The sequence below is a fragment of the Crinia signifera genome, chromosome 11 (genome assembly GCF_055691185.1).
Source record: "Crinia signifera chromosome 11, ASM5569118v1, whole genome shotgun sequence".
Classification (NCBI taxonomy): domain Eukaryota; kingdom Metazoa; phylum Chordata; class Amphibia; order Anura; family Myobatrachidae; genus Crinia; species Crinia signifera.
In genome coordinates, this window is record NC_139227.1 from 87,703,316 (window position 1) to 87,717,784 (window position 14,469).

The 14,469-nt window shown below is 40.7% G+C and overlaps 1 protein-coding gene across 3 annotated transcripts in view; it reads right to left on the reverse strand.

Annotated features, from left to right (window-relative positions):
• Positions 1–3,630: 3,630 nt before the first annotated feature.
• The window catches only part of IGF2 (insulin like growth factor 2), a 68,411-nt gene continuing 57,572 nt past the window's right edge, over positions 3,631–14,469 (reverse strand). For all 3 annotated transcript variants that reach the window (XM_083165588.1, XM_083165589.1, XM_083165587.1), the window contains exons 3-4: positions 11,836–12,002; positions 3,631–10,634 (exon numbers count right to left, since the gene is read on the reverse strand). In XM_083165588.1, coding sequence (XP_083021714.1) covers positions 10,401–10,634; positions 11,836–12,002 — 401 coding nt within the window. In that variant the 3' untranslated portion in view covers positions 3,631–10,400. The remainder of the gene's footprint in view (positions 10,635–11,835; positions 12,003–14,469) is intronic.

Below are 14,469 nucleotides of genomic sequence, written 5' to 3' on the forward strand. Positions count from 1 at the left end.
CATCCCTTCCATGATAAACTAGTGTGTGCGGCACGGCTCCCTGGCCGTGCGGGATTTCACCGTCCGGCAGGAGCCGGAGTGTGTGAAACCAGCCTAAGACTCACCTCAGGATATGTAATATGTGATAATATAAGTTACTGTACTTTGCACAAGCATTACGATTAGCGTTAGTGAATTTCAACACACAGAATATACTTGGTGATTCAGAGTTTCCTACAAAAATAACAGCTGCAAAAATGTCCAGTAATATGTTGCCCTACAGACAGCATGTCTGTGGGACAAAAGATTTCTGGACATTTTTGGCATTCAACAACCGTAGGTAGAAGATAGCAGCAGCTGAAAGAAAATGTAAATGTTCAATGCCATCAACTAAAGCAATAGGTAGTAATCAGGTCGGAGGAATTTCACCCTCTGGGGCAGATGTATTAAGCCTTAACAAGAGATAAATGCAAGGGTGATAAGGAGAGATAAACATCCAGCCAATCAGCTCCTTACTGACTTTTTTTAAACACAGGCTGTAACATGGCAGTTTGGATGTGATTGGCTGGACGTTTATCTCTCCTTATCACCCTTGGATTTATCTCTTGTTAAAGCTTAATACATCTGCCCCAATGTGTGCAACAGCAACTGACAAGCAGCAACAAACCTACAGCATACATATCATGGCATGAGATGAGATGGTAAAGGGGGAGCATGATTCCTTAGTCCAGCACATGGAGAATACCCTCTGGTTTCTGCAAGCTACTGAAACCATTTGATATGGTAACCAATCAGTCAGCCTGAGTCAGGTGATTCCCTTAACTTGTAAAAGCAGGTACTGTAGCCACCAGGGGCGTAGGGAGGGCGGAGCACGAGCTCTGGGCGCCAAAATATTACAGGGCACCGGAGCCCTGCAACTCAAGCTCTGCCGGTGGCTCCCCCACCCTGTTCGCCCGCTCACCCAGCTGGACCGCTCACTGCTGCACCATATTCAATTAAAATCTCCCGCTGTGTCAGCCGCAGGCAGTGGCACAGGCTCTTTCAGAGAGCTCCGGCGCTCCTGTCAGCACGCGCCGCATCTCTGGTTGCCGGGCAATCAGAGATGCTAGTTCTCCTTCTGCCTCCGGAGGGGATAGTGGGTGAGATGTACTAAGCCTTGAAAAGTGAGAAAATGGAGAGTGATAAACCACCAGCCAATCAGCTTCTACTTGTCATTTTTCAAACTCAGCCTGTGGCATGGCATGTAGGAGCTGATTGCTCCATTTTATCACTTTTCAAGCTTAGTACATCTGGCCCTGAGTCTCTGGTGCCGGTCGCTTGCCAACCAGAGACGCTCAGGCGCTTCCGGCCGGCGGTTCTTCCTCCAGGCTGTTGCCAAGGCAACAGGGACGCCGGGCCGGTGCGCCATTACTCACATGCACCATTAGGGGCTGGTCAGCCTGGCCACTGACTATTGGTCACTAAATCCCTTTAAGGGATTCAGGCCTGGCCAGCCTCTGCCAGTGATAGTTCTTGCTCCCTTGCAGGTCCTGCCGGTCTTCTTTACTATCCGCTGTTCCTGGCCTGGCCTCTCTTTCGAGGAGGCTTCTGCGGTTTCCGGTCTCAGTTCCTGTAACCATAAGTGCTCCAAGTCGGAGCCCTGGTGTTATCTTAAAAAATATATATATATTTTTATCTGCAATTTGCATTACAGAATTTCTTTACCCTATGTAGTTTTCTTGTTCAGGCCTTGGCTGGTTCTGAGTTCACCGTGGGGTTCCATTTACCCCTGAGGGGTGAGTTCCTGTCTTTATTACTTTTTGTGTGTGGTTTGCGGTTGTATTGTTTGGTGTTTTACTGTGTCATTGTGGGTCTGCAACAAGGTCTAGTTAGCTGGGGGGGGGTTGTGAAACATGCCCTTGCTCCAGGCACCGTGGCACCTAGCTACACCACTGGTAGCCACAGTAATTTACAGCGACCAATTGGTTACCGTCCTTAGATGACTCTGTATTGTAAACATACTTTCTAATACAGTATTATAGCATTTTTGTACTACATAACATGCTGTGTGGTGACTGGAAATAAATCCAGAAAAAGGATACAATGCGTATCTATAGGCGCAGGCTTAGCTGTTGCTCAGGAGGGAATTGTGGAAGCCCTCTATAAATATCAAAGTAGTAGAAAAAGGGGAGTTTTGAGCAGCACTGGGTTTCACTGAAAGAACCACTGATATCCAAATAAAATGAAACAAATGATTAAATGTACAATACTTAATATTGTGATATTAAAAATAAAGCAATAGTAATAAAAGCAATGATCAATGCTGAAATGAATCAGTCCTGCATATTTTGTGAGGAGGAGGCAAAATTCTCCACTAAAGATCTGGTCTCTATTGAGGCCTCTGGATTCTCCAATCCCCATTGGTATAGGTTGGGCAACTTAGGTTTTTAGCCTTTAAATTAGTATAGTTCCGGAATAATACCCAGATGAGAATATTGGTTACCCTTGTAAGGCAGATGAGCAGTCCATCTTGAATAATCCACAATGGGCGAGTAGCACTTTGCGGGCAATGGTGGAGATGGCAGGGTCCTGTACTGTCTTTTGGGATGCTGGTTCGGAACAGGTGGTGGAAAAGGTGCCTCAACGCAATTACTGTACATTTAATAAATTGTTTAATTTTATTTGGATATCAGTGATTCTTTCAGTGAAACCCAGCGCTGCTCAAAACCCCCCTCTTTCTACTGACTGGAAATAGAGTTGAATGATTATCTAGTAGCTAAGCTAGCCACACACTGGAGTTGACAAAATTTGGCTATGCAGTGAATACCTTTGGGCATCGACAGGACTTCGTAATGTATATACAGGCATACAATGTACACCTTAAGGACCTTATTCTGGTACGTTCGCAGGCCCACGTGCATTAACACAGGGCCGATGTTTTTGCATTGCGCATGCACATTTCTGTGCATGTACTTGGTGCGTGTGTCCATGGCAACCAAACTGGTCGCTGGGTGCACACACCCATGATTGGAAACAAAGGGCATCTCATGGGCGTTCCCATGAAACAGTCAGCATTTATTGGGCGTTCCAATGAGAACGCTAGGTGTTCTTATGCTAATGGAGCCGTGGCGTATATGCAGGGGGCGGGCAGCTGACAGTGACCTCACCGGATATCAGCTGCCCCCCCACTACCCCCCACCCCAAGCAAACTTACATATGCGTGCACCCTCTACATCTTTCGATGATAGCTAACCATCAAAATATGTGGGAGGGTCCCAGTGGCATGCGAATGGATATTTATAGAAAACATATTTTTCGCAGCCAGTGCGAACGTACACGCCTTGCAAATGGTGGGCCAGCGTACCACCTTTCACAAGGTGGGTCATGCAAATTTGTATCTGAGCAAACAAACCAGAAAATCTCCCTAAATCCAGATTCACTTTCATTTCCAGTGAAGAGCCTATAAGAAATTATTTATGAGTTGATTTGGAGCTACAAAGCTAAGTGTATGAATGGTAGTACAGACTCTGTATAACCACAGTAGATAATTTACTAATGGCCTGCAATACATTTTATTTTATACTAAAGAACAGAGGTGCTAAGAAGGGAGGTACAAATTGTTACATACATTTTGTAAAGAGTGAATATAATAAAACACACAAAGACTGTTCGTCATGATATGGAAGATTGGCTTTATTGATATGATATTACAAAATAGGTAAAATAGGTGCAGAATCTGGGCGGTTGTGAAGTTGCATACTAGTGCACAGAGTTTGGACAAGCTATAACATCAAAAAACCATAGCGTTGTCATTAAAAAATCCTTTAGGGACACAAAAAGCCAACAGTCCAGTAACAGCAAGAGAACGTTTCCTTCATATAGTGCAGAGGCCACTAGATCCATCCAAGTGATAGTGGCTGTTCCAGTTCTATAGAAGCCTCTATTATTGATGATAACATTGCTGCACTTTGGCACTGGAACATATAAACCCTTTACAATTGCTTGCATTCATAATTGTTTTGCTTTTATTCCTCCAATAAGGCAGACGGTGTATGATACAATATAGTGACATAACAATGTTCAGTAAGATTTAGCAGAATCTAAGAAAATGAAAATATAAATGACTTCAGTAAAAAATAACCTGACAGATGCTGTTTTTTTTTGCGCATGAATTATATGAAAGTCCTTTAACTGTTTCGTAAAACAATGTGTAGAATATGGTACAAAGTGAAGATAGATGCTTTATAATGATTTGAATGCAGAATTATGAAGTCAGAGGGTTCCATCCAACTTCCTAAACCTGCTTAGAAAAAAAAAATCTGCTAGTGCATCACACAATATCGGAGATAGCGTGTTTAAAAAACCAAGACCACGTATTTGCAACAGTCCCTGCAATAAGGCACTGCCACATCATGTGCTCAGCAGTGCCTCCAACAGTGAATGCATATTAATACCGAACCTGAAGAAGAGACAAGATTTGCATTGCCGTTTACAAATTAAAACAAACATATACATCAAAGAAATAGCAGAGTTCTTAATTTGAAATGGCTCAGACCTGCTACCCATATTTTTTATCTGTTTGTTTGTGTTTATATACTAGTTGTTATGCAAGAAATATTTTATTTTTTATTTATTCATTTTTTTGTGAAAGGTAGCCAGCAAAATTGTTCAGTGTGATTTTTGCTGTTTTTGTTTTTTTTTTCCTCAATGATTTTTCACCCCTTTTTTTTTGGTAAAAAGCATTTATAAAGTTCTAGCAACTAAAAGTACAAAATAATTCATTAAAATGCTGCTTCTCTGTCTTCAATTTCATGCACATTAGCTAAACACCATTTTCCTTCCATAAAACCCCTCCATGCTTTGTAACATCAATAAATAATGTTTTTTTTCATCACCTCCATCATATTGCAATGTAAGTTTTACCTTTCCTCTTTTTTTTTTTTTTACGGTTTTGTATTTTTTTTTTTTTTATAAAAATGTATCATGGCTCAACATTGCAAGGAAATAATATTAATATCATATAAAAAAAAAAGATTACACAATAAAAAATACTTAATTACATCCTCCCATCTCCAGTTTTGGAGCCCTACCATCTTAAGACCCATTGCTCATCTGTGATATGAAATATTGTACAATTCAAGTAGTCTTCCCATTTTTTTTTCTTTATATGGTAAAGATAAGGCAGCAAAGCAAAAAAAAATAAAAAACAACCATTATAGCGGCAGTACCACCTATTTAGCTGCTTTGATAATTGTATAGTTGACATCAATGTTTTGCAGACTCAGCCAATAACCTACAACATTCTCTACATTGCTGCTCATACCAGAAGATGTCATGTGAAGGTAAACAAAGTTCTACAATAATGGAAGAAAGCAGATAGTTCCCTAATAGAATGTGACCATCCTTCGATTATAGTTTCAGTACATTCACAGCATATTAAAGGGGAGGGGCTAAAATCCAGACCACTTTATTTGTAGGCACGGGCACTCCTGCAACTTTGCCTCCCCTACAGCGTTTTTCATCACGGTAAATCAGTGGTGTCTCCAGAGGTGGGGCAAAATTTCAAACACAGGGGAGAAATACCAACTGTCATTGAGTCCCAGCCGGCCATGTTTAGCAGCGTTCAAGGATAGCAGTTGGTGTGGCTCCCCTGTGGAGCCGCAACTAACGATCATACCATCTTTTCAGGGGTTTTATATTAAATTGAGATTTGTCTGCTTAATGAGCTCTCTTACAATCAGAAAGAAACACTATTAAACATCTGGCCTTGTTGTTAATCTAAAGTGTATTCACAAAAGTAGGATAAAACAACTTATTTTGTAAAAGGTGCTCTTAGCCATAGAAATAGATTATATTTGCCTGCAGGTGTATAGTCACCTATAATAACATTTTAGAAGGTGTAGTGGTCTAATCCAGGGGTAGGCATCCTGTGTCATTCCAGCTGCTATGAAACAACACATCCCAGCATGCCCTGCCACAGGTTTATCATGCACCAACAGCAAAATTGTAATAGAGCATGCTGGGATATGTAGTTCGACAGAAGCTGGAGTGACAAATGTTGCCCAGACCTGGTCTACTGTATACCGTGTTGGTCATTCTCTAGGAAAGGGAGGTGTGTACTAAGTCTTGGAGAGAGATAAAGTGGAGAGAGACGTAAAAATACCATCCATGCAGGTCCTAACTGTCATGTGACAGTGTTTGACCAATTACATTTAGGAGCGGATTGATTGGTAGTTTATCTTTCCCCAAGGCTGAACCCGCCTGCCGGTAACTATTTAGCCAATTCTAAAGGCGGAAAGTAGAGTATGACCAGCAGTTTCCCCTATTGGTAGAAGGAGTCTCTAAAAATGTTTTTTTAGTTTCTATATTACCCATAGTTAATGGTTTAGTTGCACAAAGTATCCCTGTATCATTCAAAAGGAGCAGATGTACTAGGCCTTGGTTCATGATAGAGTGGAGAGAGATGAAGTACTAGTCAGGCAGTTAGGAGCAACATGCCAGTTAGGAGCTGATTGGCTGGTACTTTATATCTGTCCACATTACTTTCTAATGCTTAGTACATTGCGGGAAATTTAAATTTTTTTTAATATTGTAGAAAGAAAATGGTATTCCTTGTAGGCAGACTAACCATTTACACTAATATAATTAAGCTATGTGCTTGAAGGTGGTCCCAGAATTGTCTTCATTAGCAACTGTCCATGTTTAGGATTCTGCTGGTGGTATTGTATGTCTGTCATGCAGACATTATGGATACCCAAAAGAAGAACGCACGGATTAGTAAACTTAAAAAGCAATTATAAGAACACCTCCAACTCCATGGTGACTAACATGCAGTAAACGAAGAATGGTTCTAAAAGGGTATCATTTTCTTTTACTTGTTAGAAATGGGATATGCTAACTATTGTATTTCCTATTGCACCACTGCTGCATTATGGCACAATTGGTTCAGCATAAGGACACAAAATTGGATTTGTCCAGAGCTAAAATGACTTAATTATAAATCACATTTGCTTCTGTCCAGTACCAGGTTTTTATTCCGTCCAAGCAACTAGTTGGATTTTTGGAGGAAAGTTGGTCTGATGTGTTGCCAGCATAAGCCTGGAAGGATCCAACTTGTGGGCTGAACCATCAGTCCTGAGTGCAGTCAATTAATTTGCATTTAATAACATCAGTTTGTGACTATTAGTCAGGCCCATAGATATTAGTAAAGTGTCTCTGGGGTGGTGTTATTTCTTAGTGGATCTATAAACTGCAGGTCCATGAATATTGGTTCAGATTGCTGCACCCAATGCAAGTTGGTTACAAGAACACAAGTCCAGTGGTGGCTCCAGAGGTCCAAAATTCAAATAAGTGAGCCACACCAAATGCTACCGTCAGCCGGTGACATTTGCAAGTGTTTGTAGCGGCAGTGGGTGTGGCTTCCGTATTTGAATTTTAGACTGTGCTGCAGCCCCACCTCTGTAGCCACCTCAATAACAGCATAATTGGTTGCTCTGCAATTAGCAGTGATACTACTGCACTAGTTGAGCTATTATTATAAAAATGGCTAACAAGACTGAGGTGCAGATAAATCAGTGTAAAAAGTATCAGCCACATTCAATCATGTTTCAGACTGATTTCCACATCAACCATGATATTCTATCTTAATAAGGTCTATGTAGTGTTTGTACTGGTCAAAGCAAAACAAAACATACAATGTGTAGTGCCACCATCAATGCAGTGCTATAGATAAACAATATATTTAAATCCATAGTTTGCACATAAGTGCTTAGTAGTTTTAAAATATGAGTTAAACTATTCTCTACAGCCACAGAGTAAAAAAAAAAAAAAAAAGTCTTTACTACAGCATTACAGTATATATCAAGCCTTTAAAAGCTGTACTACCACTATTTTTCCAGGTATGTCAGTGGTACTTTGGTAAGCAGTACCGGGTACAAAATAAACCCCTCCCCATCCACTTCTGCACTGAAGCCACCTTCCCACATTTTCTCTTCTCCATTTCTCTCAAACCCCTATGCAAAAACAGTGCCCTTCATGTATTATAAGGCTTACCAGATACACAGGGACACTCATGAATTCCACAGGTTCTATGGCTGATAAAAACCAGGTGAGATGCAGGCTTCAATTAAGCCAGCCACAGAACCAGCATAATTCATGAGTCTCCGAGTTTAAAGGGACAGCATTATAAGCCTACATATTATACAACTAGAAAAGCCCAGAAAAAAAATATACGAGCTCAGCATCCACATGAGACTTCTGCAGAAGTGAACTTAGAAAAATGATTTATATGTGGTACTGTAACGCTAATACTAGGGTGCAAACATTAGGAAATAAACATGTATTGTATTTGAACATTAGGCACTACTTTTAGTGGCTTTTTTTTTTTTTTTAATGACGGGCAAGTAAGATCTAGGCCAGGGATAGCCCACTCCAGTCCTCGAGAGCTACCAACAGTTAACCGTTTCCAGGTCTCCTCACAATATCAAGTGAAGTAATGAGCTCCACCTGTGAATCATGAATAATGTGTCAGTCACCTGTGCCCCAGCTAGGTGATCTAGAAAACGCGAACTGTTGGTAGCTCTCGAGGACTGGAGTTGGCTACCACTGATCTAGACCTTCCTCCATATTTATATACAGCAATGTGACCAGTTTAAAGTTGTACTAGCAAATTGACAAAAGAGCCTGTATCATTTATGTGCCATGTTCCCTCCAGACTAAAATGGATATTTGGTTGATTTTGATTAAGAATAAAAATGTGTAAAAAAAAAAAAAAAAAAGATTTGTTTTAATCATACAAAATATGCTTGCAAAAATATTCAGTGCTGTATTTAAATAAAAAATTAAAGTCCATACGGCTATTTCAGTAAGGTGAGGTGGTACCACTTGTTGACAGTCTCTAGGGCAGGCATGTGCCACCTAAGGCCCTCCAGCTGTTGTGAAACTACACATCCCAGCATGTCTTGCCAGAGTTATGGCATTCCCTAATTGCAAAACTGTGGCAAGGCATGATGGGATGTGTAGTTTCACAACAGCTGGAGTGCCGCCGGTTGGACATGCCTGCTCTAGGGTGTACTAGTGAAATCAGGTGTTTATATGTGTGACTAACCGGACATCTAACATACAATTTTTCACTAAGTATAGCCTGTGAATGACTGTTACTACAACATGACATATTCTTGTGAAGGTAGGTTAATGACTAAGTAACGCCCTCTATGTACTGCAATGGAGGGGAAAAAAGTTATACTTTTCCTAAAACGAAAAGCATTATTTTTTTCAAGTTCAATGTAAAATTAATCTATTCATTCTATGGTGAGGATTCCTTCATTCCATGGAAGCCAAATAGGATTCATCATTCATTCATTCATTCTATAACAGCCGACACTGAATGATTTTCGTGTACTATGAACCCTAGGCGATATCCAAAATCTCGCACCAGATCTTTCCCCTCTACTTTAGCACCAAAGGACATAATATTTAGAATATCGGGTCCTTCTTCTTTCATTGCTATATAAAAAGCATATCCCATAAAAATAGTGCTTGACTTTTTTTTCTTTTTTTGCAAAAAAAAAAGTAATATAATATATATATATATTATACATATATAAAATCATTGTTATCTGTGGCGCATGTGCAAAGCAGACAGCACGCTCACTCAAACTAAAAACGCATTCTAACTGCTTCCCCTCCTTTCTTTCTTAGTTCTCAATGATTAAAAAGGTGCAAATACATTTGGAATCTTGCACTTGACCCCCAAAATACCAATATCTGCAAGACATTGACAACAAAAATATTGCAGGGCTCAGTAACACAAGGAGCCAAAAAAAAAAAAAAAAACATGCCTTTAGAACTCTTTCCAGGCAGAAAAAAGGTGCAAAGATTATTGGACATTGACATTAAAATGCTGTAAGAAAATAAGAAAGACATAAAAAAATTTAAAACCAGTTGTAAAAAAAAACGGAGGGAAATGTTCTCTTTCCGCCGAGCTTGTCCCCTTTTCCATCCTCAGAATAATTATTTGGATGGACCTTTTACAACACTTCCATTGGCGAAAAACGTTGTTTTCCCTTAGGGGCACAGTTAGGCCGTGTGCCCTAATTTGCATATTTGCGAGTGTATGTATATACACAAATACACTTGTGTATTTGCATACACATTCACACACATACGGTTCTGTACTTTGAAATGCAGTAAAAAGGAACATAGTTAGGCATACAGATATCCACAGAAATAGTTCCCACCAAAAACAACGTTGATCCTGCTTTGGCGTCTCTTCGTTTTGCTAATTTTAGGCTGCCTTGAGGTGTTACACAAAGCTTTTTCTGCTTGACTCCTGCTGCTTGGCCTGTTCTTTCCCGGTATCAGAGATAACAGAAGCGAAGCAAACAAAGTCTAGAAACAGAAATTGAAGGCAGTGGAATGCTGCTTAGAAAGGTATTCCTGTATCAATTGTGTATGGACTCCGAGCCTTGATCAACAGGGCGAGGCTCCGTAACAGCTAAGGTAGTTAATGGCCGATGTGATAGAGCCTGCTGAGATTCTTCGACTTGCTGCACTTGCCACCGATAATGTCGAGCACGAACAATGGCAGGGATTCCTCTTCGCAGACGCTGTGTGGACTTTCTTTGCCAAATGTCATATTTGGAGTACTTTGTGTGGGAATGCTTATGGTACATGTCCTAAAAAAAAAAAAAACACAATACGAAACATGAAATAATTAATATAATGAAGAATAAAGAATGTGGTCTATCTACATAATACAAAGCCACTGTATTGAATGTCCTGTAGTAAAAACTATTGAGATGATAAAAAGAAGCCAACAAGAGAATGCACCTGATTACTAAGAGTGGGGTCATAGGAGTAAACTTCATGGAACAAGTTGTGCACCACCAATGTGCTCATTGAAATTCATGGGCAATTGTGCACCACCAATCGGTTATTGAAAGTCATGGAGCAAGTTGTGCACGACCAATGTGCTTATTGAAATTCTAGGGCAATTGTGCACCACCAATATGTTATTGAACTGCATGGGCAATTGTGCACCACCAATGTAATATTGTACATCATTGGCATTTGTGCACCACCAATATGTACATTGTGGCAGCTAGTTGCCATATCTATGCAGTTATATGGTTGGGCGGTTAAACAGAGTCGCTCACCACTTCCACCCCAATCATTACTTCTAATGTGGAGACTACCATGTTGTGAGCTTAATCAATCTATGTGGCAGAAAACTGTGGTGCAAACATCACACAGACAAAGCACTGCAATCAGCTCCTAACTGCCATGTTACAGGCTAGGCTTACAAAAAGACAGGTAGGAGCTAAATGGCTGGTTGTTTATCACTCTCCATTTTATCACATTTTGAAGCTTAATACATCTGGCTGTCAGTCTGTCCCACAAGGTGCCACTCCAGGTGTACCAGGGCAGCTTCTGTGCAGTCTCATTGCACATTGGGCGGTGGAACAGCCGTCACACACCTAGTTACATCCCGGCCAGCTACATTATTTATGGATGCTGTGTGCCAGATGCCTAATAGACTTGTGCAACATTTCTGGTTATTGGATTAGTCAATACACATCTCCCCAAGCCATAAAAAGCATGCTGTGATATAAACAGACATCGGAGTAGTAACAGAAAACAAAAACAATATTAAGAAATAAAGGGAAAAAAAAAATCTGTTTTACAAATCGTATTGCTTTGCCAGGGTCGCAGTAGATTTTCATTTTAGTTTAACAGTCAAAGTATCGGCACAAGGTTAACAAATCTTTGTGCCTTCATCGCCTACATAATTTAAGTAGAAGTGCTGCCATTTTACTGTTGACTCGGTAGATCTCTTAAAGAGATTGCGATTAGAAGAACCGGGCATATAGCACTCACCTTACTCAGAGGTGGCATTACTGTGGAATGTACGGTTGAAAGATCCCGCTCGTTCTTGACTGGCTTTGCACAGTACGTCTCCAATAATTCTAAGTCACAACTGCGGAAACAGCATTCCTCCACGATGCCTCTGCCAGGTCTGCGATTGGAGCGCCCAGTATTCTTTTCTTTAAAGAACCAAAACATTTCAGTTAATATTTCTTAAAGATATTAGAACATAAAATACAATTGTAAAAACATTCTGGTCTTATTTTCTTAGAAATGGTATATTTTATTTGCTGATCGTTTTATTACAAATCACAAACGGCTGTTCTATGGGGTCAGGGGATGCTCCAGAGGTGAGATGCAGCACAGTTCAAAATTCAAATTGGGGAGTCACCAAAACGGTCACCAACTGCCATTCCAAACTGACTCACTGGGAGTTGGTGTTGCTCCCCTATTTGAATTTTGGATGGTGATATGCGCTGCAACCCCACCTCTGGAACCGCAACTATATGGGACCCAGACATAGGTGGTTGCCAGTATATTGTGCTGCACATCCGACAATAAGAGCAGAATTTCTGTTCTAAATAACGCACATACTCCATTGAGACCTAGATTTTCTGTTTTTACCAGTCTATGCTGCTTTCATTTAACTAAGGCCAAGTCCTTCAACTTCAGCTATGTTCTATCTAGCACATATATACTTTACTATAAGATCTATAGAGGCCTATGAACCATATTTAGTGAGCCTATTAACCATATTTAACACACAGACTCTAAAGCCCAGCTCCATCCTATGTAAAAGAGGCCAGGAATTGTGAAGAGGGATCAGCACTGATCCTCCACCGACTTCACAGTGAGTGCCCGATGCGCATGCATGAAATCAAGTCCAGCATGCACAGCTGGCTGTCACAGCAGTGGTAAGTAACGCTACTAGCAGTGTTAGGGATCGTGGGGACAGCTGTTTTTCATTCAATACTCTGCTCTGGTTTTTAAGTACCTAACTTACAATTTGGCCCACAATGCTGAATACTATATGACATTTTAGATTCTTCTTGGAGCAAAAAAAAAATGTATCAAAAGATAGGACATTATCATAGGAAGCAGTTCCATATTTACTCCTTTTGTCAGGATTCCTGCAATGGGCCTCCCACAACCCCTTGTTACATGGACTAATGTCATCATCACTAGATTACTAGGGGGTATATGTACTCTATATGTAACCTGGACTTTCCAAGGGGCCATGGGGCACCCGTGGGTCCTCTGGCAAGCCTCCCAGTAGGTTCAACCACACCCTCAAAATAGTATGGCCACACTCCCTACAGCATAAAGAATATATATTATGCAATGGGACAGTGGTGGCCAAACCTGTCTTCAAGATCTACCAACAGTTCATGTTTTTCAGGCAACCTGTGGATATATAGTAGGAATGAATGCAGCAGGTTTAAAAATGTGACAGTTAGTAATGACTACAGCTGTGCACCAGCTTGGAGATTTGGAAAACGTGGACTGTTGGTAGATATAGAGGACTGGTTTGGCCCCCACACACTTGGTAATGCTCCCTAAGAACCGGGCCCAGCAGATCTCCTGGCAGTCCTGATTACCTACTACTGAACTCCTGTTCTTCAGAAGCCATTGTCAACTAATTAATTTAAATTGGCAACATATGGTCTGAAACTTCTCTAGAACAGTGTGATAATCTAGTCGTTTGGAATACATGCCAAATAGCCAGATTACTTGGGGGCATGCCATTGCGGTCAACACACAACAAGATACAGAGGCCAGCCAAGTTGTTTGCCAAGTTGGTATGTAGACCTCGTACATACTGTAATAATATTGTACCAATTGCAGATATTGGTGCTTGCATTTCTGTGTGCATGGTCAACAAATTGCTGATTAGATAGGCTAACTAACTTAAGAAGCTTACACACGGTGAGATTTTGGCAGGCGATTTTGACTAGACTAGCCAAAATTGCACAGTGTTTCCCCAAGTGTTTCGCCAAGTCAATATCGCTCAGCAAAATAGGCAATTACAAACTACAATAGTGAATATAGACAAAATCGGCATCTAGCAAAAAAATCGCACCGTGTGTACACACCTTTAGTCATACCAGCTAAGGGGGTGTACACATGGACAAAGGTGCGAGCAATTTAGACTAAGCCGATTTTCTCTAAGCCCATGGGAGATTTTGACTAAACCGATTTTTACCTGGGCAAAATAAATGGCTTCATCAAAATTGCCTTGCCTGCACTGCCTAACCTGCTGGGCGATTGCGGCCCCATGGGGCCGCAACTCGCTATTGCTCACAGTGTACACATGGTGCAACTCTGGCTTACTTGCTATCTAGTCATAATCGCCTGGCCAAATCTCACCGTGCGTACACGGCGTAAGCTTCACACACCAGATTGCTCTGGACATTTGGAACATTTCTTCTTTTGCAGGAACAATATTCCTGGAATTACAGTTTTTGGTCTCTGTCCAGTACACCGTAAACCTTCATTTGTTTTTTTATTGGCAACAGTGAAAATAAAATAAGGTCATGAAATAAAAAAAATAAAAAAAAAAGTCTTTGCATCTGACCCGTGAGCAATAACTGCCTGTTCATAAATACAAATTATGTTGTGCAAATGACAGTAGGTCATTTGGCAGGC